This window comes from Rhodotorula toruloides, assembly GCF_000320785.1.
Source record: "Rhodotorula toruloides NP11 unplaced genomic scaffold Scaffold4, whole genome shotgun sequence".
NCBI classification, from domain to species: domain Eukaryota; kingdom Fungi; phylum Basidiomycota; class Microbotryomycetes; order Sporidiobolales; family Sporidiobolaceae; genus Rhodotorula; species Rhodotorula toruloides.
The window spans coordinates 321,145-346,550 of NW_015622964.1; the positions used below are offsets into that span (position 1 = coordinate 321,145).

General features: G+C 61.5%; 11 protein-coding genes across 11 annotated transcripts in view; 7 read left to right on the plus strand and 4 right to left on the minus strand.

Annotated features, from left to right (window-relative positions):
• RHTO_06133 (ubiquitin C) overlaps positions 1-274 on the plus strand; it is a gene marked incomplete at both ends in the record, with an annotated part of 1,158 nt that extends 884 nt beyond the window's left edge. Inside the window, one exon of the mRNA XM_016419794.1 lies at positions 74-274. Coding sequence (XP_016275248.1) covers positions 74-274 — 201 coding nt within the window. The remainder of the gene's footprint in view (positions 1-73) is intronic.
• A 1,045-nt stretch (positions 275-1,319) lies between these two features.
• RHTO_06134 (glycerol uptake facilitator) lies at positions 1,320-2,760 on the plus strand (the record flags this gene model as incomplete). Its single annotated transcript, XM_016419795.1, has 7 exons — positions 1,320-1,373; positions 1,443-1,698; positions 1,766-1,819; positions 1,882-2,066; positions 2,127-2,248; positions 2,308-2,420; positions 2,480-2,760. The coding sequence occupies 7 exons, from the start codon at positions 1,320-1,322 to the stop codon at positions 2,758-2,760; spliced, it is 1,065 nt and encodes a 354-aa protein (XP_016275249.1).
• Positions 2,761-3,313: 553 nt separating this feature from the next.
• RHTO_06135 (NmrA-like domain containing protein) lies at positions 3,314-4,685 on the plus strand (the record flags this gene model as incomplete). The annotated part of the gene is made up of 7 exons (XM_016419796.1): positions 3,314-3,517; positions 3,575-3,689; positions 3,784-3,947; positions 4,009-4,043; positions 4,119-4,193; positions 4,253-4,283; positions 4,356-4,685. The coding sequence occupies 7 exons, from the start codon at positions 3,314-3,316 to the stop codon at positions 4,683-4,685; spliced, it is 954 nt and encodes a 317-aa protein (XP_016275250.1).
• A 480-nt stretch (positions 4,686-5,165) lies between these two features.
• Positions 5,166-6,436, plus strand: RHTO_06136 (uncharacterized protein; the record flags this gene model as incomplete). Its single annotated transcript, XM_016419797.1, has 5 exons — positions 5,166-5,292; positions 5,364-5,633; positions 5,685-6,037; positions 6,108-6,329; positions 6,386-6,436. The coding sequence occupies 5 exons, from the start codon at positions 5,166-5,168 to the stop codon at positions 6,434-6,436; spliced, it is 1,023 nt and encodes a 340-aa protein (XP_016275251.1).
• A 535-nt stretch (positions 6,437-6,971) lies between these two features.
• On the minus strand, positions 6,972-11,301 carry RHTO_06137 (SCP160 protein; the record flags this gene model as incomplete). The annotated part of the gene is made up of 4 exons (XM_016419798.1): positions 6,972-8,852; positions 8,919-9,893; positions 9,949-10,433; positions 10,551-11,301. The coding sequence occupies 4 exons, from the start codon at positions 11,299-11,301 to the stop codon at positions 6,972-6,974; spliced, it is 4,092 nt and encodes a 1,363-aa protein (XP_016275252.1).
• A 1,101-nt stretch (positions 11,302-12,402) lies between these two features.
• RHTO_06138 (ATP binding protein) lies at positions 12,403-14,093 on the plus strand (the record flags this gene model as incomplete). Its single annotated transcript, XM_016419799.1, has 5 exons — positions 12,403-12,699; positions 12,758-13,177; positions 13,238-13,394; positions 13,480-13,640; positions 13,725-14,093. 5 exons carry the CDS (start codon positions 12,403-12,405, stop codon positions 14,091-14,093), a joined length of 1,404 nt encoding a protein of 467 aa, XP_016275253.1.
• Positions 14,094-14,541: 448 nt separating this feature from the next.
• RHTO_06139 (cysteine synthase) lies at positions 14,542-16,714 on the plus strand (the record flags this gene model as incomplete). The annotated part of the gene is made up of 9 exons (XM_016419800.1): positions 14,542-14,806; positions 14,893-14,951; positions 15,038-15,095; positions 15,148-15,273; positions 15,330-15,898; positions 15,954-16,022; positions 16,076-16,152; positions 16,210-16,401; positions 16,489-16,714. The coding sequence occupies 9 exons, from the start codon at positions 14,542-14,544 to the stop codon at positions 16,712-16,714; spliced, it is 1,641 nt and encodes a 546-aa protein (XP_016275254.1).
• A 72-nt stretch (positions 16,715-16,786) lies between these two features.
• RHTO_06140 (UDP-galactose transporter) lies at positions 16,787-18,275 on the minus strand (the record flags this gene model as incomplete). The annotated part of the gene is made up of 6 exons (XM_016419801.1): positions 16,787-16,899; positions 16,957-17,014; positions 17,076-17,618; positions 17,676-17,726; positions 17,782-18,118; positions 18,187-18,275. 6 exons carry the CDS (start codon positions 18,273-18,275, stop codon positions 16,787-16,789), a joined length of 1,191 nt encoding a protein of 396 aa, XP_016275255.1.
• Positions 18,276-18,380: 105 nt separating this feature from the next.
• Positions 18,381-19,374, plus strand: RHTO_06141 (histidine triad nucleotide binding protein; the record flags this gene model as incomplete). The annotated part of the gene is made up of 6 exons (XM_016419802.1): positions 18,381-18,593; positions 18,648-18,681; positions 18,741-18,801; positions 18,868-18,941; positions 19,002-19,036; positions 19,150-19,374. The coding sequence occupies 6 exons, from the start codon at positions 18,381-18,383 to the stop codon at positions 19,372-19,374; spliced, it is 642 nt and encodes a 213-aa protein (XP_016275256.1).
• A 103-nt stretch (positions 19,375-19,477) lies between these two features.
• Positions 19,478-22,364, minus strand: RHTO_06142 (ATP-dependent helicase; the record flags this gene model as incomplete). Its single annotated transcript, XM_016419803.1, has 14 exons — positions 19,478-19,894; positions 19,958-20,031; positions 20,084-20,268; positions 20,328-20,602; positions 20,658-20,784; positions 20,843-20,881; positions 20,940-20,993; positions 21,051-21,386; positions 21,445-21,628; positions 21,687-21,712; positions 21,772-21,834; positions 21,890-22,077; positions 22,136-22,228; positions 22,296-22,364. 14 exons carry the CDS (start codon positions 22,362-22,364, stop codon positions 19,478-19,480), a joined length of 2,130 nt encoding a protein of 709 aa, XP_016275257.1.
• An 885-nt stretch (positions 22,365-23,249) lies between these two features.
• Positions 23,250-24,821, minus strand: RHTO_06143 (uncharacterized protein; the record flags this gene model as incomplete). Its single annotated transcript, XM_016419804.1, has 4 exons — positions 23,250-23,564; positions 23,669-23,857; positions 24,148-24,647; positions 24,716-24,821. 4 exons carry the CDS (start codon positions 24,819-24,821, stop codon positions 23,250-23,252), a joined length of 1,110 nt encoding a protein of 369 aa, XP_016275258.1.
• Between the last annotated feature and the right edge of the window lie 585 nt (positions 24,822-25,406).

Consider the following 25,406-nt stretch of genomic DNA (forward strand, 5'->3'; position numbering starts at 1 on the left):
AGTGTGTTTCCTTCCTTCTCCTCGTTCCCTCGCTCCTCTCGCTGACTGGCCGCTGACTCGCCGTGCCCTGCAGATCACCCTCGAGGTCGAGTCGTCCGACACGATCGACAACGTCAAGGCCAAGATTCAGGACAAGGAGGGCATCCCGCCCGACCAGCAGCGCTTGATCTTCGCGGGGAAGCAGCTTGAGGACGGACGCACGCTTCAAGATTACAACATTCAAAAGGAATCGACCCTGCACCTCGTTTTGAGGTTGCGCGGTGGAAATGCGTAGCTTTGACGTCGAATCGCAACTTTTGACACCGTTGACCTTTCCGCTGTCCCTCCTTGCCCCATCTCCGCACTCGTCATTCCTTCCGCTGTCGCTGCTTGCTCACTCGCTGCTCCTCTTGCTCGTTGCACGAAGTTGCCTCGATTTGCCTCGAGCTGGCCTCTCCTCCCTTCATCGCTTCATCACTCGGCCCGTCCGCTGCCCGTTCCCCTTTTGTGCTTCGCCCTGGCTCGTTGCACTGTTCGCATCATCCTCCTTACGTCTCGTCGCCGGAGAATCTGCGCGCTCGGCTTCGACGCTCCGCCGCGCTGCTTCGTTCGACTTTCGTCCGCCCTCCGTGGAGGCTTTCCGCTGTCGCTGGAGTAAATGCACGGAATGCGCCGTGTTCGGCTTGCGCTGGCATCGAGCCAGGCGAGATCAGAGCCTCTCGAGGGGGACGAGGGCCAGATCCACTCGAGGGAGGGCCGGTCGGACTTGTTGCCCGCCGCGATCACTGTCCCGCCTGACCGGGCTCGCTCGCGTGGACGGCAAAGGGCGCACTCAAATGGAATGCAGGGACGACGGCGGGCGCAGAGGAGGACGAGCGAGGACGAGCAGTGAGGAGGTCGACGAGGGTGTACGCAGAGAGTGGCCTTCTCAACTGGAGGGGACCGGTTGCGCGCGCTACGACAGGCGTCTAGAGCGGGCCATCGCCGTGCCCCACCGTGCGAGCGACGGCGCCGCTCGAGCCGGGCACCACGCCGCTCGCTGGGTGCCTGCGGCAAGTCGTTCGACCTGTTTTTGGGAGAGGCTCGTCGAGCGAGCGCGGTGGGATTGGCGGCAGCGTCTCGTGGGCTCGGGTCGGGCAATGGGGCTCCTCGGGGAGATTGCACAGAACGACGAGGGTCTCCACTTCGAGCCATTGTCCCCCGCCCGTCCGCTCCTCCTTCTCGCTCTCTCCTCCGCTCCTGCACTTTTTCTAGCGCCGTCCGCGAGTCCACGCCCGCGCTATCCTCCTACCCCGCACGCTACCCCAGACACACCGACCCGCCCACACAAGCTCGAAGCGATGCAGGCCCAGCGTGGACACCTCGACCGTGAGAACGGAGACCTCGAAGTCGGAGTGCGTCGCCGTCGTCGCGTCTGAAAGCTCAAGTAACGTCGTTTCTGACACGCTAGCGACGTGCAACAGGTTGCAGACCTTCTCCAGCAGCGCCCGGACGCGCACCACTCGGCGCCCCTCCCTCAGCCGCCCGCATGGCTCGTCAACTGGGAGCGCAAGCGTCCCGCCCTCCTCGTCGAGTGCCTCGCTGAGGCCATCGGCGTCTTCATGTATGTCTTCCCGGGACTCGGCGCATCCGCCGCTTTCCTCGTCACCACCGTCGCCAAGGAGCCCGGATTCGGCGCTCTCCTCAACATTGGTATCGCCTATGCCCTCGGTATCGTGTGTGCGTTGTGCTTTCCCGCTTCTTTACACTCTTTTCGAGGCCTTACTGACGAGCTGGATCGCTGCAGTCGCTATCGTCGTTGCCGCGCCTACTTCGGGTGGTCACCTCTCGCCTTCCTTCAGTCCGTTGCGCTCCTCCTCCCCCCGCTTCAGGACATCCCCTGACGCTTCTCGCACGGCACAGCCCTCGCTTTCGTCGTCTTCAAGGGCTTCCCGATCCGCAAGGCGCCCTTCTACATGCTTTCGCAAATCCTCGGTGGCTTCGTCGCTGCGCTCGCGGTCTACGGCATCTACAAGCAGCAGCTCGACGCCGTTTCCGCCGGCTTTGTCAAGCTCGGCATCGCACCCGAGATCTTCTCTGCCAGCGGCGTGCGTTGAGCTCCTTACCTTGAACTGGCGAGATGAAACTGACGACTTGCGCCGCTGCAGCCCGCCGGTGTCCTCGCCCTGTTCCCTCAGCCCACTCAGGCGCTCAAGTGGGTCTTCATGAACGAGTTCTTCGCCAACATGTTCCTCGCGATCCTCGTCTTCTCCGTCCTCGACCTCTGCAAGTAAGTCGCCCCGTGCTCTGCCGCTCCTTGACGTCTCACTCACTCCAGCGCCCCCTCAGCTTCTTCGTCTCGATCCCCGTCGCGCCGTTCGTCATCGGTCTCGGCTACTTGTGCATCATCCTCGCGTTCGCCGTCAACTCGGTCGCCCTTAACGCCGCTCGCGACGTTGGTGGTGCGTTTGCTTTGGCTGCCATCGAGTCCGGTAGCAGTGCTGACGCTCTCCTCACACAGGCCGCTTCGCTTGCGGTGTCATCTACGGCTCGAAGTGCTTCACCGCCAACTCGGGCTACACCGCGCTCGCCGCGCTCACGACCTTCCCCGCGACGCTCATCGGCGCGCTCATCCACACGCTGTTCCTCTCCGACACGGCCCGCATGATCGTCAACGCCCCTCCCGCGATGGCCGAGCAGGTCTCGCTCTACAACGAGTCGAGGGGATTCCCGCCTGTTGGACGCTCCATCACCCGCGAGTCGGTCTACCGCGACCAGAACGGCATGCCCCTCAAGGCCTAATCTTCCTACTCCGCCCGCCGTCTCTCATCTCGCATCGTCTGCATGGGTCGGGAGGAGGAGAACGGCGAAGCGTGTCGTAGTTGACGACGGGGGATTGAGAAGGCCTTCCCTTCGTCCTCCTCCCTCGTCGTCGCTACGTCGCTCCCTCGCCACCCTCACTCCCCGCGTTATTTGTTGTCTCTATCTAGTCATGCCTCACACGCACTCGCCTAGGAACTCCTTAAACTATTGTCGTTCACGCTCTGTACCTCGGATCAGCGATCAGCCTCCCTCGAAGCAAATGCAAAATGTCCTTGGCCGCCGGTCCGCCCCTCCGTTCCATTGCGCGAGTCGTTCTCCGGCTGCTCGCTGCCTCGACGACGACGACATCCGCTCGCTCGCTTCGCGCTGAACTTTCTTCGACGAAGTGGAGGCCGACCTTCGAACCCGTTGCATCATGGCTTGTCGCTCGACTGACAGGCTGTGGCGCGCAGCTTGCTCTGCCACACTCACACTGCCTCGCTAGACTCACTCTCTGCCCACTCGCGCACCCACACACGCTCTCGCTCTCGCCATGTCCAAGTCGCTCTTCCTCCTCGGCACAGGCTACATCGGCGGCTCAGTCCTCGTCGCCCTGCTCGACAAGGGCGAATACACGATCAGCGCACTCTGCCGCGATGAGAAGAAGGCGGACAAGTTGCGTGAGATGGGGGTCAGGCCAGTCATGGGCGAGTTGAGCAGCGACGAGGTCATCTCGAAGGAGGCGGCGGCCAGCGACGTGCGTACAAAATCCACTAGGGTCAGAAGAGCCTGGCTGACGACTTGCAGCGCGCAGATCATCATGCACATCGCGACGGCGGACGACCTTCCCTCCGTCAAGAGCATCCTCAAGGGTCTCTCGCAGCGAGACTCGTCCAAGCCGCCCGCCATCTACATTCACACGTCCGGCAGTACGTCATCCAGCTCTCCCGGCCCTATATCAGCTCCTCTGAAGGCGGGTTGACAGCCCTTGATCTCTTTCTCCTCGTCGAACTCGCATTCTAGCCGGCGTCTTGACCGTCCCCACGCACCCTGACGACATCACCTTTAACGACAAAGACCCAGCCAAGTTTGACAAGCTCATTCCCGACCACGCACCTCACCGCGAGATCGACTTGACCATCAAGAGGGCTGTCGAGGAGGGAAAGCTGAATGCGAAGGTCTCGATCGTGCGTGCTCTCAGGTGTCTCCTCCGCGAGAGGTCCAGTCTAATTGGCGTCGGCTTCGCAGATCCTCCCGCCCTGCATCTACGGCATCGGAACTGGGTGCGTTTGCGCAATTCCTTCGAGTCCGCTTCTTCTTCTATCGCGCAACTTCAGCTGACCTCGCTTCTCTCGCAGTCCGTTCAACCAGATCTCGATCCAGATCCCGCGCTGGATCAAGGAGAGCATCAAGGAGGGCAAGGTCATCAACCAGTACGCACTCCGTCGTCCCGCTTGAAGACCGCCGAGCTGACGCTTCTTTCGCCTCGCAGCGGTCCGCAGAACTACTGGCGCAACATTCACGTGCATTGCTCGATGCCGCTTCAAGTAGACATCTCTCTCCCGACCGCTTACCGTCTTCCGCCTCGCCCGCAGATCCGCAACCTCGTCACCGCCTACCTGACGCTCCTCTCGCACCTCGAGCAAACCACCGCCTCTCCACCTCTCTACATCATCGCCGAAACCGGCGGACACCGCTGGGGCGACCTCGGCATCCTCCTCGACAAGCTCCTGAAGGAGCGCGGGCTGATCAAGGGCGAGATGGTTGAAGACCCCGAGGGTTCGACTGAGACGGAGACGGGGACGCAGAGCAGGAGCAAGGCGGAGTGGTTGCATGAGTGGGGGTGGAAGGTCGAGCCTGAGGAAACGATTGAGGAGTCGATGGCGGAGGAGATTGGCTTTATGCGGAAGACGGGTGCCATTTGAGCGGCGTTGCAATCTGTACTAATGATGCCGCCTTGATTGGAGGAGCATCTGGGAGTCTACATAGTTCAGACGAGGCGAGGCTCGTAGAGGGGAGAAGCTTCCTCGCTTCCTGACCCTAGTCAGGCAAAGGCTGATTATAAATGCAATGCCCGCCGGGCTTCCATAGCAAGCTCGGTTGATCTAGTTGGTTATGATGCGGACCTAATACTTTCTGTGTTTAGTCCGATGTCGGCGGTTCGATCCCGCCACTGAGCAGTTTCGTCTTTTTGCTTCCCTTCGCTGCCGCTTCTTTTGCTCCTGTGCTGGCAGGCCTTCTTCCCGAAGTCCTCGACGACTCAGCGCTGTCGCTCGCGGACCTTGCCCTTCCGCATTCCCCGTCCCTCATCACCCTTCACGCTGCTCTCCCTCGTCCCGCTCACTCCCTCTCGCTCACACACGCTCGTGGACCTCGCTACCTGCTCGAAATCCGCCAGAACCGACATGTCTACGTCTACGAACCGTCCGCACCCCGCCCGCCGCGCTGCTGCCTTCGCCGCCTCGACCGCGTCGACCGCTCGAAGCGATGAGGATGGCTCGACTTCTTCTGCTCGCCGGGAAGGCTCGCAAGGTGCGCTACACCCTTCTAGCGGGTCATGAGATCTGGTTGATTCCAGCGCTGACCGGATTCGCCATTCGCAGAGCCATCACCACCACCTCGACTCTGCCTCACGTCTCTTCCGACCGAAGTCCTCAACAACATCTTCTCGCACGTGCCCTACGATGACTCTAGACGATCCATCGAGCAGATTGTGCTCAGCAAGCGATACTTCGCGGTCGCCTACCGTCACTGGATTCGGGAGCTCACGCTCGACGAGAACGACGCCGACATTGTCTACGCCGAGATTGGGACACACGCGGCTTCCGTTCTGGTCAAAGAGATCGATGCCTTCTTTGTGCCGCTCCTGCTGCGTACGCAATGCGCAGTGTTCCGTCATACGCCGAATTTGACGCATCTTGCAGTCGAGGTGCTGGACATCGACAACAAAACTTTGCCGATCTGTTTCTTCGCGGCCTTGCGCACCTTACGCCATCTCGTTCACTTAGAGATCCGCTATGACGACCGAGACGAGCCAGTTGAAGGGTTCTCCTTCGAACGCGACGTACCTTCCCTTCGTATCCTCAAGATCAACGCGGCTGGCAGCCTCGCAGCGTATGGACCTGGTCTATCAAAGCTCACGCACCTCACAATCCCCTCGTCCGACTTCGCCGCTGCCGCAGTTCCGTGGGAGACCTTGCACCACCTCGACATCGGCCTACTCGACGTTGGCGAGACCGAATTCCTCAGCTCTCTCCAGGATACTTGCAAGATTTCGGTATGCCTAAAGCTTGTACATCGAGATGGAGTGAGGGCGCTGATGCGACAGTCTTTTGACGGCTTCACAGGCAATTCCCTTGCGCGGCCTCGCTCTCCACCTCTCCACCGGGACCGTCGACGACTTGCGCTGCATATCCGAGATTCTCCAGACGATCCGAGCTCCAAGTTTGACAGATCTCATCGTCCGCGGCATCAAGTCCTTCGCCGACTGCAAGTCGTGGTCGTTCAGCGCGCGGCTGCCGGGTGTCTCGCATCTCACGCTCGGCGGATCCTCTAACTGTGCTTCGACGGTGGGTCCGGTCTGTCCTTGGACTTCTACCTAACGCTGACCGCTCGCAATGAGCAGGACGCCTTGCGCGGTCTACGAGCCTTCCTCGAAGTCTGTCCCGCTGCGTAAAGCCATCGCCTGACTGGCTTCCAGTACTACCCCGACGATCCTGCCAATCTGCGCCCCGTTCCTTCTGCAGCCAAACAAGCAATCCTCAGCTCCATCCGCGACAGGAATCTCCCTTTCGCCTTCCCGGGAGTTTCCGCCTTGCTTTTCCTCCTCCTGCAGACGAGCATCCTCGACCTCCGACTTGAGATCTCGCACAAGGGCGGCATCCGTTGGCGCAGGGCTGGCTGCAGCGAGGTCTTCGAGGCCGAAGGTTGGACGGTGATCTGAGGGAGAAGTCCGGCACCCTCGCTCGCACGAGTCGTTCAAAGCCTAGAAGCTTCTTCGAGCGGGCAGAAGCGCGGTTGCCACGTACATGAAACCTGTGCGGTTCCTTCCTTTTGCAGTGCTGCCAAGATGGAGAGAAGCGAGAGATGCTGTTGGGTACTAGGTGGAGAGGGAACGATGCGAGCTAAGAGAAGGGAACGAAGAAACCACGGCTGGGAAAGCGAGAGTCGGAAGAAAAGACGGCACATGCCAATACGAGAGTCGACGGCGTCTAGTAGTCGTCGTACTCCTGGTTGCGACGACCGCGGGGCGGGCGAGGGGCGTTGAGCTCGCGGATGATGTCGTAGGCAGAGTCGATGGCGCTCGGCGAGCCGGTGAGCGTGAGCTGGTTCGCATCGCGCTTGCCGACGACGTCGACCTCGACGCCCGTCGCGCGGAGGCGGTCGAGACCAGCTCCGCCGCGTCCGACGATGCGAGGCATCAAGCCACGCGGGACGGTGACCCAGCCGACGTGCGACGCCTGCTGCGCGCGGGCGAGGTTCTTGCGGATGTCCTCCGCAACTTGCTCGGCGTCCTCGGCAGAACGACTCTCGACGACCCAGGGGATGGTCTCGTCAGCGTCGGCTCCGTTCGCGTCGCCCTCGTCGTGCAACGAGACGAGCTGGAAGTCGATGCCGGCCTCCTCCTCGACACCGTTCGAAGCGTCGGCGTCGTCGTCGATGCGGGCGGCAGGGGCGGTGCCGTTCGAGGCGGGTACCGGAGGCTTCTTTGCCTTGAGCGTCGACGAGGGCGGCTTGACACCGCGGTGCGAGACACGGGTGCCGGACGGGAGCGAGCGGAAGAAGCGGCCGCCTTGCGCGACCTGCGCGTGCAGCTTCTTCGGGACGAGAACCTCGACCGAGTGACCGCTGGGCGTGCTCGAGCCGGGAGCGGCGCCTGCACCGCGACCCTTGACAGCCTGCAAGTCGGTAGCGGCCGCGAGCGCAGCCTCCTTGGGGCCGACAACCTTGACGATGTCGCGCTCGTTCGCGTCGGCGAGCTCGTCCTGGTTCTCCGGCTCCCCAGCCTCAGCGTAGTCCTTCCACCCAGGCATCACAACCTTGACGCCGTGCTTGCGCTGGAGCTCCTGGAGAGCCTGCGCGCCACGGCCGATGACGGTCGCGTGGTTCGCGCTCGGGACGACAACACCCCAGACGACGCGGGAGGCTAGCGAGGCGACTTCGGACTCGAGGGCGGCCTTGATCTTGTTGGCGACCGAGGTGGGAGCGGTGATGACGACGGTGTCCTTGGCGTCGCCCTGGCGGGGGAAGCGGACGGTGTTGCCGGACGCACGAGCATCGGTAGGTCCGCCGCAACGAGCAATCAAGTCGCGGATACTGGATCCGCCCGAGCCGATGAGGGTGGTGTGATACTCCCGAGGAATATCGATCTCGATGCGGAGCTCGTCCTGGACCTCCTTTGCAATCTTGTCGATCGCCTCGCGAGCCTTCTTGATGGACGACTTGGTACCGCGAAGCGTGATGGTCGCCGACGTAGCCTCCTTGTCCTCCTGGTCAATGTCGAGCGAGGCGACGCCGGTCTCGTCCTTGATCTGGTTGACCTGCGAGCCGCCACGACCGAGGATGCGCGGGAGAGCCTTGACGGGCACCTCGAACGAGACAGTGTTGCCGTGCTCCTTCTCGTACTCGATCAAGGCAACGAGTTCGCCCTGCGCCGCCTTGGCGCCCTTCGACGGACCGCGGATGGTGATCTCGGACGACGAGGGCGTCGAGGGCGCCGAGTCGGTCGAGTCGCCGCGCCGGCCGTCCTTGGGGAAGTTGATGACGCAGTCGTACTTCTCCTGCAACCGCTTGAGGTACATGCCCTGCTTGCCGATGAGCGATCCGCGGTCGAGCGAGGCGGGAAGGGGAATCGTGAGGGTAACTTCGTCGGCCATCCGGGTGACCAGCGATTTGATGCGCTTGCGGGCCTCCTCGGCGTTCTCCTTGCGACCCTTGACGGTAACCTTGCTCGTCGAGCCCTTCTTCGCTGCGCCGGCCTGGTCGCCAAAGTCGACGCGGACGCCGAGCTCCTCGCGGAGCTTGTTGACGCCCGAGCCAGCCTTGCCGACGATGTGTCGAACGTGCTCTGAGGGGATCTCGAACTCGATGACCTGCGCAAGCGAGCAAGCGAGTCAGCTATCACTCGGCGACAAGGGTAGGGAGCGCGAGCAACTCACATGCGAGTTGACAATCTCCTCGTTCTTGGCATCCTCCGCGATCCGCTGCAGCTCCTTCTTGACGCGCTCGACCTCGTCCTTCGGTCCGCGGATCGTCACCTCATCCTCCTTCGCTCCGGCCGCACCAAACTGCACATGCACGAGCTTGTCCTCCCCAATGACCGCATTGAGCGTCGTTCCTCCCTGTCCAATGACGGCGCCGTGCAAAGCAGCGGGAATCTCGATCGACGTGCTCGTCAAGTCGGCAAACTCGCCTGCGAGCGCCTCGATAGCCTGCTTGACCTGCTCGAGCGCCTGCTTGGCTTCAGGGCCGGCGTAATGCTCGCCCGTGTAGACGAGGAGGACGTCGTCCCTGCCCTGCTCAGAGGGAGGGAAGACAACCTCGACCGAGTGGTCCTTCTCGAACTGGCGGACCTTGGCGCCCTTCTTCCCGATCAAATGGCGGTGAACGAGCGGCTCGACGCGGACGACGTCGAAGACGCCGGGCGGGAGCTTGCGGACTTCGCTGATGACAGCCTGACGAGCCTGTGCGACGCCTGCAACGCCCGTGCCCGACTCGCCCGACGAGCCGACAATCTCGAGCCAGGCGTTTTGCGAGGCGGGGATCGCCTCGAGGCGAGGAAGGTAGATCTGCGTTCCGGACGCGAGGGCGATCGGCCTCAACCGGCTCTTGACGATGAGGAACCTCGCGAGCTGGGCCGCGTAGGTGCGGGGATCGTGCGCCCCGCGGTGGGCGGTAAAGAGGTCGAGCGTCTCGACTGGTGTGGCGGACGCGACATCCATCACGAGCTGCATGGCTTTGACTGTCTCGCGCGCCGGGCCGCGGACGACGACGACTTCTGAGGGGGACTCGGCGGAGGGGACTTCGACGGCGCAGCCGGTTTGGTGGAGGATCTGGTCGGCGATGGCGGAGCCGACGAGGAAGCGGTGCTGGCGCTTCGGGAGGGGGAAGGTGACCGGTCGGACCGTTGCGCGCTGCCACGATCCGTTTTGTCAGCGCCCAACTCTCCGGCGGAAGAAGCGAACTCACAAGCTCAGCGAGCTCTGCCTCGAGCTCTGCCACAGCCTTCTTGACCGCCTCCTTGTCCCCACTCACAACAATCGCCCTCTCCTTCTCCTTCTTCTCGTCCGCGACGGCCTCCTCCCCACTCTCATTGATAACATCCACGCCCCTCCTCCCGACCCACCTACGGGGCACATCAACCCTCACCTCGTCCTTGCTCACTCCCGCACGCTCGAGGACACTCTCGACCCTCGCTCCAAGCAGAGCCCAAAACTCGCTCGGGATATCCGGCAAGCGGGTGGAAGTCTTTGAAGTCCGTTCGCGCACGATGGCGAGGATTTGAGCGCGCGCCGAGTCGACGGCGGATTGCGGGCCTGAGAGGGAGATGGAGATTAGGGGACCGTCGTTCGAGTCGGCGGGGGTGGAGTCGGTAGGGGCGGAGTCGAGCTCGTCGTCGCGGGGGATTTGGACGGAGGCGCCGGTCGAGTCGGTGATGGTCTTGAGAGTACGGCCTGCGGGAACGCGAATTGTCAGCACCCGTTGACGAACAAGAATCCCGAGACCCCGCTCGATCCTGTCGCGCGGCTGAAGGAGAGTGTCTTGCGAGCAACAGAGGCTGCGGAACGCACCCTTTGCGCCGATGATGACGGCCCTGAGCGACTTGGGCACCTGGACCTCCTCCGTAACCTTCTTCTCCAGCCACGCGAGCAGCTCGTTCCTCGCCTTGTCGACCTTCTCCTCCGCCTTGGCTCCCTTGGCCTTGACGATGAACGTCGTGAGGTTGCGACTCGAGCTCGCATCGATCGCGACGCCCTCGATCCGGCGCTGCACTTCCTTGATCACCTCACCGAGGGTGGTGGGCACCTCGCGCCGCTCGTTGGAGAAGCCGCGCGGTCCTTTGTGCGCGTACGAAGCGGGCGGGGAGATCGAGATGGATGCGGTGGGGATCTGCAGCGTCGTCGACGAGACCCCGGCGGCGGCAGCGGGGGTGGACGAGCGCGTGCTCGCGCTCGGAGCGGGAGAGAGGTCCCTCGTCCCGTCTGCGGCGGCGGCGGGAGCCTGTTTGGCGCGGAGAGCGGCGGCGCCAGAGCCCCACAGCGACGAGGGAGCCTTGGACTTTCCGTTGGCGACGGGCGCGCCGAGCGAGGGGAAAGCCGACTCGTCCGAGACGTCGACCTGCGAAGACTTGGCGGTCTTCTGGGGCGCGTCAGGGGCGGGGACGGGCGGCGCGAGGTTGGCGGGAGGGAAGGGGTCGTGGGCGACGAACCCGAACGGCGGGAACGGGTCTTCGGTGAGGACGTGGGTGCTGTCGGACGCAGGGGTGTGCTGTGCTGCCTCGTGCGCCTGCTGGATGCGCTGGGCGGCCGAGAGGGGCTGCATCGTGGGAGGTTCGTGGCCGGTGGAGAGGGAGCGAGCGAGGGACCAGACGGGGTTGCGGGTGCGTGTAGCTGCTAGTGCTGTGCCAGTGTAGCTGTGTGTAGTCTCTGCTAGCCTCGTCAAGCTCGAGCGAGAAGAGCGGAACGAGTGCGCTGGCGAGAGAGAGACCTCGTGGAGAAGAGCGAAGGCAGATGGCAGCAATGACACGTTGTAGGGCGCTCTCGATGGATAGTACTACATCCCCTAGAGTATAGCGGGGAGATCTATCGAAACAGCGCTGCCCAAAGTCCGTGTCATCCCCTCCATCCTCCTCAAGCATTGCCAATGGACCTGGTTGCGCGACCGTCGTCGTCTTGCGTCTACACTGGATGCACGGCATGTCGCGGTCCGTCGGGATGTGTCGAGCGTCGCCTTGAAGCTCCCGCCTGGCTGAGGTCGAGCTGCAAGTGTTGCCGCGGCGCGCCGCCGACCTGTTGTCCTGAGGAGAAGGTTGTGACATCGAGTCGACCGTCTGTGCGCGAGAGGGAAGTAAGCAAGCAGGCAAGCAATGTCAGTGACTGCGCAGGACCCGCTCGGAAGGGCGCAAGGGAGAAGCAGCGGCAGGACAGCGGATTGAGGCCAAGGAGCGGCAGCACGACAGTCTCGGCTGGCGGCGCAAGCAAGGCAGGTATGCCAACCATCGCAGGCATTGAACAACAAGTATCCGTCCGCGTATGGGCGAGCACCGTCGCTACGACTTCCTCCATATCCTCGATGGCTGGCCCAACGAGCGCGAGAAGGGAGACGGCGCCCTTCCTAAGTCACTCCGCACGCTCTGAGGAGTGTAGAACGACAGAACGATGGAGAGAACCGCAGCCCGTCGTGTGCGAGTTCTGAGCGCCTGAGCAAGAGTCGGAGGCGGAATTCCAGGCTCGAAGCGCTCCACCGTCTCAACCGGTGCTCCTCCGCCACGTCTACCTTTCCGGTGAGATACACGAGCTGTCGCAATTGGTGGCAGACGCTCACGGTGCGGCGTGGGCGAGTTCGACGACCTCGTTTCGACGAGCTGATGAAGCGGCGCTGAGGGTGAGGAAGGAGCAGCGGGGCCGCGCAAGCAACGGGCGGATGTCGAAAGATGCTCTACTGAAGCACAGTAGCACTCGAAGGCGGTCCTGGCGGTGTGAGCGGTGTGGTTGCTGGCTAAGCATGTCAGCGTCCGCCAACTCACCACAACCCGCTCGACTGCGCTTTTGCGACGCTCGAGCCTGCTCTTGGACGTCGCTGAGCCACCCTAGACTGTCCCCGCCCGGCCCCGTCCGCGCCGTCGCCCCGCTCATCCTCCTCGCCATGCCTCCAGTCGGACAGGTAGTCATCGGTCCTCCAGGCAGCGGGAAGACGACCTACGTCTGGGGCTTGTACCAGGTGCGTCCCTCTCATCTCCCACCGCCTCAACCGAGCTCACGGAACGACATTCCGGCAGTTCTTCACCGCGCTCCGCCGCCCAATCCTCCTCGTCAACCTCGACCCAGCCTCTCCCTCCCCTCCCTACCCACACACACTCTCCATTTCCTCCCTCATCACCCTACACGATGCGATGGACGCTCACGGACTCGGTCCAAACGGCGCCATGTTGTATTGCCTCGAGTATCTTGAGGCGAATGTGGAGTGGTTGGAGGGCGAGTTGGAGAGGGCTATGAGGGGGTTGGAGGAGGAGGGGGATACTTTCCAGGGCGAAGATGACGAGGTGGATGAGGTTAGTGGAGGGAAGAGGGAGAGGAGGAAGTGGAAGAGGGACGAGGTGTATGTTGTGTTCGATACGCCCGGGCAGGTCGAGTTGTCGACGAATCACGGGAGCCTGAAGCGGATCATCGAGGCGCTACAGAAGCGGATGGGTTTCCGGGTGCGTTCGCTTTCCCTCTCCCTCCCATTCTCCCCAGCTTACGCTTCTATGCGCGCGCAGTTAGCGGCGGTCCACCTAATGGACTCGACGCACATCCTCGACGCATCTAAATACGTCTCGGTCCTCCTACTCGCGTTGAGGACGATGCTCCAGCTCGAGCTGCCGCACATCAACGTCTTGAGCAAGATTGATTTGCTGGGTCAGACGGGCGACTTGCGTGAGTCCGGCCGTTTCGGAGTCTTGACCTGCTCTGCCTCACTTTGCGCAGAGGAGCTGATAGAGTACTTGACTGGTTCTTGCAGCCTTCAACCTCGACTACTACACTGAAGTTCAAGACCTGTCCTACCTCCTCCCGCTCCTCGAGCGCGACCAACGAACCAAACGCTTCTCGGAGCTGAACCGCGTCATCTGCGAGATCGTCGAGGAGTTTGGATTGGTGGGGTTCGAGACGCTGGCGGTTGAGGTGCGCCCGACGCTCTGTTCCTACGGATCGCTATCACCGCTTTACAGCGATGCTGACCTTGGAGGACGCCTTCCGTGCACGCAGGACAAAGACTCGATGCTCCGCCTCGTTCAAGTGATCGACCAGGCGCTGGGCTACGTTCCTCCCTCCCTCTCATTCCTTCCCTCCACCTCCTCCTCGCCTCACACTCACCTGCACTCCCGCCCCTCCGACCAACACGCAACGCACCACCACTCGGCCCCTCACCCCTCCTTCTCTCAATCCCAGCCTCTCTCATCCGGTCTTCACACGTCCACGATCCAAGAGAAATGGGTTGATCATCCGAAGGAGTGGGAGGAGTTTGAGAGGAGTAGGTGGGAGAAGGAGGGGGAGTGGGCGGCGGAACGGGCGAACGAGAGGGAGAAGAGGAAGGCTGTGAAGGAGGCGGAGGGGACGGAGGGGATGGAGACGTGAAGAACGGAAGGTTGGCTCGTTCGATGAATGATGTCGTTCGCATTCTGGCATCATTCTCGCATCTCGCAAGTACCTGCACGCTCGCCGTCCCGCTGTACTGGTACTCCTTCCGCGAGACAGCCCTCTTCGCTCTTATCGTTATCCTTCCTTTGGGCTGCCGCTGTATTCCAGCTACCGTAGCTGTCTCTAGCAGCGCTGCGAGCCCTTAGAGACCTCGTCCTGGTACGCTCGAGGTCGCACCTCCCGCCGTTATTCGCGGGTTCGCCTTCTTTGCTTCGCTCGCACGCCTCAACAGCTCGAGCTGCCGTCGCCAGTAGCTAGACCGTCTCGAAAGCTCCTGATTCAGCTCCTCAGCTCTCCGGCGGCCATCTGAGCGGTTTGTCGCGCCTCCTGCTTCCCCTCATCTCCCGACATTCCCTCGCCCATCCTCCCTCTCCCGCAACACCCGATGACGACGACTTCCCTGATCCCATGGGCCTTGCGACATCCGCTCCTCGCCCTCCCCTTACCTTGGTGGATCCGCCCCTCCCGACTCGGTCCAAAACGCTCGCTCGTCCTCGGCCTCACACTCGGTTTCTCCCTCTCCTTGTCGCTGACGGGATTGGCGCTCTATGCGCTTGATGCGTGGAAGAGAAGCTTGAGGAGGAAGGCGGAGAAGAGGGCGATTGAGATTAGGGGAGATGAAGTTGTTGACGGGGTCGAGGCGTTGATAGGTGAGCGCGCTCGCTGGGAACCTGTCTATTGCTTCAGGGAAATACACAAGTACCACTTCGTTGATATCTCTTCCTCGACGACGCAGGAAACACGCCGCTCGTCCGGATAAGGTCGCTCAGCGATGCTCTCGGCGTCGATATTCTGGTGAGGCCAGCTTTCGTCCGCTTAATCAGCAGCCGAGTCAAGGAAGACCCGAGCTGATGATGAAGCCGATCCCTCCTGGTCCACAGGGCAAATGCGAGTACATGAACCCGTTCGGATCCGTCAAGGACCGCGTTTCTCTCCAAAGTGCGTCGCTCCTCCCTCTCAAGCTCCTTCATCGCCAACTCTTCACCGGCAGTCATCAAACAAGCTGAGGAAGAAGGCCTGATTCACCCCGATACCGGCTCGTGCATCTTTGAGGGAACTTCCGGCAGCACCGGTATCTCGATTGCTGGAATCGCTCGCGCAAGAGGGTACAAAGCTCGTATGTACTTTCGCTACTACCCTCGTACAGATTCTGTTGACACTTTCTTCTGGCAGACATCGTCCTAGCCGACGACGTTGCCAAGGAGAAGATTCAGATGCTCGAGGTCTTTGGCGCAGAAGTCGAGCCGGTCCGACCAGTCTCCATCGTCGACCGACGACACTACGTCAACCTCGCGCGGCAACGAGCACTCGAATTCGGCAAGCAGACGGTCGTTTCGACAACAAGCGGCGACACTCCTTCGCAAACCCCTCGCTCCGTCACTCCCGCTCCATCGTCCTCCTCATCCCGCAACGCGCCCGATATGCTCGTCACGTCTCGTACTCCTCCTCGTTCTTCCACCCCCTCGACAGACGCCTCTACCCTCCAGCCTTTCACGCCCTACCGCGATCCACCACGCGGCGTCTTCGCCGACCAGTTCGAGAACACGTCGAACATGCTCGCGCACGAGCAGGGCACGGCGGTAGAGATCTGGAAGCAGACGGCGGGGAGGGTGGATGGGTTCGTTAGTGGTGCCGGGACCGGAGGAACGATTGCGGGCGTTGGGAAGGTTTTGAAGGAGAAGACAGGCGGGGCGTGCGAGATTGTGTTGGCGGATCCGCAGGGGAGCGGACTGTATCATAAGGTTCGTGCACTGCTGGAGTTCATCGAGAAGACGCGGCTGACTCGACGTTCCGCAGATTCACGACGGCGTGATGTACGCGGAGACCGAGTCGGAAGGCAAGCGGAGACGGCATCAGGTCGACACGGTACGAGTGCTCTCCGAGCGACCTAATCTCGCGAAGCTGACCCATAGTTGCAGATTGTCGAAGGGATCGGCCTGAACCGGATAACCAAGAACCTCGCTCGAGCATTACCCATCATCGACGACGCTTTCCGGTACTTCCTCTCCGTCTCTACGCTTTCCTTGCTTCTGCTCATCCCCACCTCTCGCAGAGTCACCGACGCCGAAGCAGTCGCCATGTCCCGCCACCTCGCTCTCCACGACGGCCTCTTCCTCGGCTCCTCATCCGCCGTCAACCTCGTCGCGTGCGTACGGCTCGCGCGGAAGTGGGGACGAAGAGGGCGGGGGAAGCGGATCGTGACGATCTTGTGCGATTCGGGCGCGAGGCATACGAGTCGGTTCTGGTGAGTCTCGTCGAGCAGGTTACGCAGATCCTGCTCAGCGACGGTGTGGCTCTCGCCTGTCCGTACTGATCGAGGAAAAACTCGCAGGAACAACGACTACCTCGTCGCAGCCGGCATCCCACTCTCGACCTCAATCGACTTCCTCTTCTCCGAGCCCGACTCGGATTCTCTCACCGACGAAGACAGCGAGGCCGGACCGGACCCGAGTCACGACTCGGAGCTCGCGAGCGACGATCCGAGAGAACTGCCGCCCCCGCCTGTGGAGTTGCTCGTTCCGCGCGAAGGGGAGGAGAGAGTCTTTGGGCATTCGTAGTTCCTCCAGCACTCCAGCGAGAAAGGAGGACACGTCTATGGATTGCATGCACAACAATGCGATAAGAGGGGTTTAGTCTTTGTCTAGAGAGTACAGGACCGTCGACGAGATGACCAGCAGTCCGCCGACGATGAGCATCGTTCCTGGCACAACGCCGAATAGGACGGCCGAGGCGAGTGTTGAGACTGTAGGAGACGAGCTTGAGCCGTGGATCAAAGAGAATGGAAGGGGGAGCGACCCACGGACGATGGCAATGCTTGTCGCGAAGCCCTTTGCGACGCTGTCCGCTTCTCGGACGACCTGCGCAAGACGACAGCGTCAGCGATGCGCGAAGCACTGATGTCAAGCGGAAAACACGCACCATCGCAACCAGCAGCCCTCCGAGCGCCTGGTTCAGCACGACACACCAAACGAGCGGTGTGAACCCAGTCCACATCCCTCCCAAAGCCCGGACTGCTTCCTCCAAACCGCGCTTCTCAAATGCGTTGCGTATAGGCGAGGACAGGAGGACGCCGGAGAACGAGAAGAGGAGTGAGGGGACGGAGAGTTGGAGGTTGCGAGCCCAGAGGGAGGGCGAATTCTTGCGCAACTGGAGGGAAGGCGATTTAGGCGAGTCGGGAGTTGCTGCGGGAGTCGGCGCGGACGAAGGAGGGCTCTTGAGAACCCATTCGAACCATGCGCCCGCGAGTCCGCTGCTCAAGCAAGCCGCCAGGATCGCCGCGAAGCCTTTGGTCGGATCTTGCGAAAGGGATACATGGCGCGTTGGAGAGGGTTTGGGCTCGGACGACTCGAGCTGGACGATGGCGACGCCTGTGGTGAGGAGGATGAGGGAGATCCATTTCTGGACGGAGAGGGAGCGGCGGAAGAAGAGGATGGAAAAGATGGCGGTTGTGAGGAGCTTGAGCTGCGTCGCCACGAGCGTCAGTATGACCCCGCCTGCCAAAAAGTGAAGCGAGCGCACCTGGTAGGTCGTCTGATACGTCGCGGCATCCAAATTCGACAGTGCGACGTACTGCGTGGAAACGGTCAGCTGCGGGCCTTCGCGAGACAGGCGAGCGGAAACTCACAAGGAGCGTATTCTGCAGGGCGTACAGCATCGCAGGCACCGCAAGCTTGACCACCTCTGTCCGCTGATTCCGCGCGAGATCCTGGACCGCCGCTCCGGCGTGCCAGAGGTACCCTCCACTCCCTGCCTTTGCCCTGGACACTTTCCTCCGTTCTACCGCCAGCATCGAGATTGACAGCGCCGCCTTGATGAGTTCGGCGGTGAAGACGGCGACGGAGGGGTTGTAGAGGGAGCGGGAGGATGTCGTGCGGGACTGGCGGGTCAGGATCGAGACGGACGCGTTCTGGACGCATAGTAGGACCAGTGCGAGTGTCTTGCGCGGTATCAGCGGCGAAGAACTGCGGGTGTTCGTCGAGTTAGACCGTCAGCAAGTTCGATCAAGACGAGGAGGACAACAAAGACGCACGCTACTCCGGGGCCATCCTGCTTTGTTTGGGCGGCATGAGTCGTGTCTGCTGGAGCTGGTGAGCCCTTTCTCCGCTGCCTCAGCGCCATGAGAGCGGTGCGGTGGACGCCAACTCCTCATCGCGACTGTCAACCCTCGACTTGTCACGCTCACACGCTCTGAAGGACTTGCTGGACCAACAGACACCGCTAATCATGACTTCTCACTTCATCGACCGCTTCGCCAAACGCGCAGCGCACCTCGAGCCGTCCACCTCCTCCTCTCGCTCTTCTCATCAGTCGGCAGCCCCACGTCCAGCTGGTGGGCTCGACAAGCGCGCAGAGGTCGAGCGGGCAGAGCTCAGCGGTGTACGGGAGGAAGGCTGCACGTTCTGTAATATCGTCGCGCGAGAGGAGCCCGCTTTCACGGTGTGTTACCCTGCGAAGGTCGAGCGAGTGAGCGACTGACGGCGTCCTCCACAGGCGTACGAGGATGAACATGTCATGGCATTCTTGGGTAGGATGGCTGCGATTCCACGGGAACGTGCGAAGCGTAACTGACGCCGTCCCGCGCAGATATTCTGCCGATTCGCCCTGGCCACCTCCTGCTCATTCCGAAACGGCATCACCAGCGAGTGTGAGTATCGCGAAGCGCTTAAATGCCCGAGAGTGAGATATCATCGGCTGACAAGTTCATCGGCAGAACGGACCTGCCAGACGACCTAGGAGCGCATCTGGGACGGGTCATGCCCCGACTGACGCGAGCGCTGTGTCGAGGTGCGTACCCTTTCTTCACTCAGAGGCTCTCCTGAGTTGCTGAAGCACCCGCTGGTACAGCGACTGGACAGCCGGACTTCAACGTTGTCTCGAACGTACGCTTCTTTCGCTCCCCGCTCGCTTGCTCTGCGCAGCGTCTATGGGCACCGCATGGCCAGCTTGCACACGCCGAAGAACGTGCAGACATTGACGTCTCTCTCGTCCACAGCAAGGCTATGCCCAGGTTGTCCCGCACCTACACTTCCACTTCGTGCCAGCCCCCTTCCCCTCCGCTTCCAGCTCCTCGCAGCCAAAAGCTCGACACATGTGGATCGGCCGCGACGAGCTCACGGACGAAAAAGGTGAGGAGATGGTGCGCAAGATCCGTGTCGAAGTCGAGCGGGAGTTTGAGGGCTTTGAGCGACGGAGCATGAGTCCAGGCGGGAAGCTGTAGATTTATCGAAGCGAGGTATGGTTGCAAATGCAGGATGAGAGGTATTCAAAGGACAAGCGGGGTACTGAACATGCGGAACAAGCGAGTCTACCATTCTCCTCCTTCACTTCTTGGCCTTCTTCGCCGCCCCGCCCGCCTTCGCTCCTCCGCTGGCCGCCCTCTTCGCAGGCGCCTTCTTTGCTCCAGTCGCCTCCTTGCCATCCGCCTCGCCCTCCTTAGCGCGCGCATTCGTCTTCGGCGGGGCCAACACCGCCCTGTTGCGGTACCCCTGCTCCTCGCACTCGGCCTCGAACCGCTCAAGCAGCTTATTGAAGTCCGCCGTCTCGCAGCAGCCGAAAATCTCGTGCTTCGACAAGCCGAGCTGGGTGATGCGAGGGGAGGAGACGCCGAAAGCGAAGCGGGCGAGGAAGCGAGGGTCGTCGCGCACGCCGCAGACGCCGAGGACGAAACGGACTTGTTTGTCGGAGAAGGCGCTGTCGTATTTTGGCTGGAAAGGGATCGCTTGACGGGTCTTGCAGAACTGCGAGCGTCGCTCGGAGGTCAGCTCGATGCGAAGGGAAGCGGAAGGTCCCGAAAGACGCACCGAGCAGATTCCGCAGCCTTTCTCGGGGACAGCCTTGTCGTCGCCAAAGTAGCAAGCGAGGAGGTGCGCGTAGCCTGCGTACCGACATCAGCTCGGCATAGCCAGCACGGAAGAACTCGCGCGTACATTGTCCCCCCTTGACAAACTCGGCGACGTTCCTCAAGCGCTTGACGTCCGCCTCCTCGCGCTCATGCAGCTGCTTGAAGATGGCGTTGGCGAGTTCCTCGATATCCTCATCGAGCTCGGGAAGCACGTTCTCGATCTTGTACCGCATCCGGACGCCGCCGACCTTGACTTCGCACCAGCCGTTCCTGCGGGCGCGATGAGCGTGAGCAAGAGACAAAAGGGTGCGAAGAAGAGCGAAACTCACATCTCCCAGCGCGAGATCTGCCTGACGAGCTTCGAGCGCTCAATACCCTCCGCCTCGGCCGTTCCGACGACATCAATCGTATGCCAGATCCTGCCCTGCTTCCAGTGCTTCTGCAGAGCGACGGCCTCGGGCGAGCGGTCGCTCAGGACGTTCGGGAAGGCGGAGGGGTTGTTCTCGAGAGGCTTGATCGTGTAAGTCGAGTAGAAGGGCGTGGTCGCGCGGATGAGGCCGTACTGCAGCTCGAGGATCGTGAAGAGGAGGCTGAGCGTATTGCGCTGCGACGTACGATCGTCAGTAATTGCTGAGACGAGGCAAGGCAGCGAGACGTACGCCGATGTCGAACTCGTTGCTCATCTTGTAGTGGTCTGCCGAGATGGTACCGTCGTCGTCGAGGGGCGAGATGAAGAAGGCGTCGAGCCAGGTGCGGATCGAGCGCAAAGAGGGAGTGTTGGCGCGACTGTAAGTCCGAGATGGTCAGGATACCGGCACCAGGGAGCGCCAGGCGTAGTACGCACGCGAACGACTCAAGGATAGGCATGTCAGAAGCCGAGGGACTGCGAGAGCGTCCAAGCGTGAGCGATAGCGCACCACGCCGAGCCCCGCTGGACTCACACCATCAAGCAGAGCGAAGGAAGACCGTCACGTCCCGCGCGGCCGATCTCTTGCCTGCGGAGGAAGCGTGAGCAAGGCGAACATGCAGATGATCAGAAGGGCCAAACGCACGAGTAGTTCTCGAGCGTCTTGGGCAGCTGAAAGTGCGCGACCATGCGAATATTCGCCTTGTCGATGCCCATCCCGAACGCGATCGTCGCAACGACGACTCCGTTCCCGCCAATGAACCAGTCTTGGATAGTCTTCCTGTCGTCCGCCTTCAAACCAGCGTGGTAGGGGCGAGCTTCGATTCCGTGCAGGTCGTGCAGCTCTTGCGCAACTTCCTCCGCCTGCTTCTGCGTCGTGACGTAGACGATCGCTGCGCCGTCACCGCGGGACTTGAGCGCCGGAACGAGGACAGCGAACTTGGCCTTGAAGTTGGCGCACGGCTTGATCGAGATGGAAAGGCTGCCGCACGCGAGGTGAGCTTTCGCTCCCACGCAATTCCGGAACCGCCGCGACGCACTTGGGACGGAAGGTACCGGTCGAGAAGACGCCCTTCTCGCGGTCGATGTCGAACCCGTTCGTCGAGTCGCAGATGTCGGTGATGACGGAAGGCGTCGCCGTGGCCGTCAAGCAGAGAACGCGTTCGGCAGCGATCTCCTTGGCGAAGCGCGACACTTTGAGGTACTCCGCGCGGAAGGATGGGCCTGCACGAGACGTTCGTTAGCGAGCGGCGTGATAAGCTGAGGTGCGAACAAGACCAACCCCATTCGGAGACGCAGTGGCTCTCGCTAGAGCAAAGCAACTCGTGTCGGCAAGCGCTCCACACTTTCATGCAATGCGGACGTACTCGACGGCGAGAAGCGAAATCTTCTGCTCCGAGATCATCGAGACGAACATTTCATTGTTCAGCCTGCGAGGGCGAGTTAGCATACCGAGCCAGTCAACGGAATGTGAGCCGGGCTGACCTCTCCGGCGCGACGTAGAGGATTTTGAGCGTCCCCTCGCGCAGCTGTCTCCTGACCTCCGAACTCTCTTCCGTCGTCAAGCTCGAGTCGAGCGCTGCGGCCGGGACGCCTCGCTTCTTCAAGTTGTCGACCTGGTCTTTCGACAGGGCGATGAGAGGAGAGATAACGAGTGTGAGGCCGTCGAAGCACTGTCGAAACGAACAGGGTCAGCGAGTTCGAGGAAGAGGGCGGTCGAGCGGGACTGACAAGTGCCGGGACTTGAAAGACGAGACTCTTTCCGCCGCCCGTCGGCATGATGCAGAGAGCATTTTGACTCTCGACGACGAGCCTCTGGATGACCTGCGGGCGAGGGCCGAGTTGAGTATCGCTGAAATATCAGGCTGGACGAGTGGGGCGACGAACGCACCTCAGCCTGGACTCCTCGGAACGATGGGAAGCCCCAGTAGCGCTTCAGCTGGGCGTACGCGACCTCCATGACCGGTCTGCGGGGCGTGCGATGCGCTTGTGCGTGCTGGCGATTGAAGGAAGCCGAGTGGGGATGTGAGGGAGCACTCGACGCTTGCAAAGTAGAGGGCTTTGGAGAGCAGCTATGAAACGTGTGGATACCTCCACTGAGTGAACGCGACTGGTGCAGCGAGCGCTCAGAGTAGTATCGAGGATGAGGGGACGGAGAAGGAAGAGGGGAGAGGGAGAACGTACAGGCAGTCGACGAGGTGGAAAGTCGGCGACAGCGGGACGCAGTCGAGTCGAGGCCGTGAGCGATAAGGATGGCCAGAACGGCGCGAGCGAGCGGAGGAGAGCACGAGACGACGCATACTTGCGGCATGTGGATCCGAAGAGAGGCAGAGCGGGATTCTTCAGCTACGGAAGGACAAAGGGAGCGTGGACTACACAGCATTGAAGCCGAGTGAATGGAATCCGAGCACTGAGCGCGAGGAAGAGACGAGGAAGAAAGGGACGGGGGTCGAGAGCGAGGAGCGTGCGAGCGAGGAGAGGGAGACGGTGCGAAAGCTGCGCTGGACGTGTCGCAAAATACGTTAGCAGCGCGCCCAAGAATGTGCACAAGTCCAGCAACACCGTGGAAGCGGGAAGCGAGTGAGGAGACAGATGTCAACGAGCACAAGGAAGCGCATCGCCAGGTCACTCTCCTCCGTTATGGCTGGACGGTACTGCTTTACAGAGAGAGGAAAAATCCGATGAGCTAGAGACGAGCGAGCACAGACCGGAGGGGAAACAGAGAGAGGAAAAACGCGTGAAGAGGTCGGCGAGGTGGATGCACGCCTGACAGCGCGACAAAGCAGCGCTACAGGTTCAGAGTAGAGGAGGGATCGACGAAGCAGGTTGGAGAGACGAAGGCCAGCTATATATCCGTCCAACCCTCCGCGACGAATCCCTCATCCCGCTTTTGCCTCCTCCAACGGATCTTCGTCCCCTCCGTGTCGAGTTCAAGGATGACCTGCAGTACTGGCATTCCTCGAAGGTGGCGCAGCAACCTGCCGAGTGTGCGGAAGCTGGGCTCGAGACGACCTTTTCCACACGCCTCGAGGATCGCTGACTGGGCAGAAACCGCATCGAGCTCCTCGCCGGCGCGCATGGGAGCTGGGAATCCGCTGATGCGCAGTAGGAGAAGGTCGGGAAAGAATGCCAAGACCGTCTGGAGCCCTTTCAGCACGTCCTGCAGAGACGAGCCTGTGAGCGGACGAGAAAGCCCTCAAGCGAAGGAAAGCATCATACCTGGCCCTGCCAGCTTGTCCGCAAACCAAGCTGGAGGCTACGCACAGTCGTGAGGCGGAAGCTGTGCGCTTCGCCTGCCGTTGCAATGCTGTAGTCGAGGTCGACAAATGCCAGCTCCGCAACATTGGCTGCCGTCAAAGCGGTCAACACGCCGAGGAACCAGCAGCTTGCTGGCAAGTTGCGCGGGTGAGGGTCGTCAGGTACGCGGAGGCGCAGACGTCGAAGGGCGATTGGCTGCATGGACGAGCGTGATCAACTTGACGCAGTGCGCAAGATGGCAAAGATTGACGCACCCCTGTTTTTTAGGCATCTAGAAGGGACTGAAGGAATGTCCAGATGTCATGATCAGGCTCGATGGACTCCTCGTCGATGTCCAGGTAGAGCAGAGTGCGCCACGGCACGGCAGCTCCGGCGAAGCTGAACGTCTGGGTCTCAAGGTGCGTCAAGAGCGACAGCCCGGGCATGACCTGCGCAAGGGTTACGTTTCCATCGTGGAGGGCAATGAGTCTGCGCAACGAAGGCACGTCGCGCTCGAGGGAAAAGCCAGGCGGGACGGGCGGCTCTTTCCACCTGTAACGGGATATGAATGTGAGCGAAAGGGTCTCAAGCACGCGGAAGGACTTTAGAGCATCATAGAAGCAAGGAGGGACTTCTCGGCAGTCCTCGTTGTCTGCGAACGAGATGCAGAGGTATGTGAGGGCGTGCATGCGCCGGAGCATCGAGCATTGGAGGTTCGGCAGACAACTGGAGAGCTGAGGAGCGAGGTGCACAACCGCGGTACCACGTGTGGGGTTGCTGAACAAAGCTGTGAAGACGGTGTCGCCCTGGTCCTCCAGCGCCTCGATGCACAAGTTGCGCGACCAGATCGGATAGGCGACCTCGAAGACGCGCTTGTTCAGCATGACCACGCCAAATTGTAGTCTGTCTCTGTCGCTGCAAAGGTGGAGATCCATGGCGAGCGAGAGGATGGTCGACAACAGTTCGGTCGGGAGAGTGACGAGGGACGCAGGGAGAGGGGGCGAGTCTGTGGGTCGCGATGAGTCAGCGCGCTCGTGCAGAACTACTCGAGCAGTGCACTTGTGCTGTGCGTACCGTTCGGGAGCCCTGCGATGCCCTCGTTCGCTTCGTCGCTTCCGGACGAAACGGCGACGATGGGGTGGGGCGCGCTCGCGGGCGAGGGGGAAAGGACGCCTGACATGGCGAGAGTGAATTTACGCTTTATAAGCGAGCCAAGCGACAGAAAGAGTGAATCGCGACGAGCAAAGAATAGCGGAAAGGAGGGAGAGAGAGGGAGGAAGGAGGGTGAGAAGGATCCCAGACGAAGGCGGCGCTTTCTTCGGTCGGCGGGCGAGTCTTAGAAACGAGCTGTGAGAAAGGCCTACAACAGCCGCGGACGCAGCAAAAGAAGAGGGAGCGAGAGGCAAAAAGAAGAGCCTGCTCAGTGGCGGGATCGAACCGCCGACATCGGACTAAACACAGAAAGTATTAGGTCCGCATCATAACCAACTAGATCAACCGAGCTTGCTATGTAAGCGGCACTTAACTTGCATACACATCCCACAAGCTGTGCGAGCGTGCTCTCGACGGCCGTTCTCGCTTTCCTGCGGCTCTCCTTGCGTTGGGTGTTCCCGCACGAGTCTCTGCAGCAAGACTCTTATTGCCAGGCAGTCAGAAGAGTGTCCTGTGTGCGCGACTCCTTGCAAATCGGAGAGGGGAAGCCATGTACAGCAGTCTCCAGGACGACTGGGGCGGAGAGAGAGCTACGAGGAGGAGCGCGATGTAA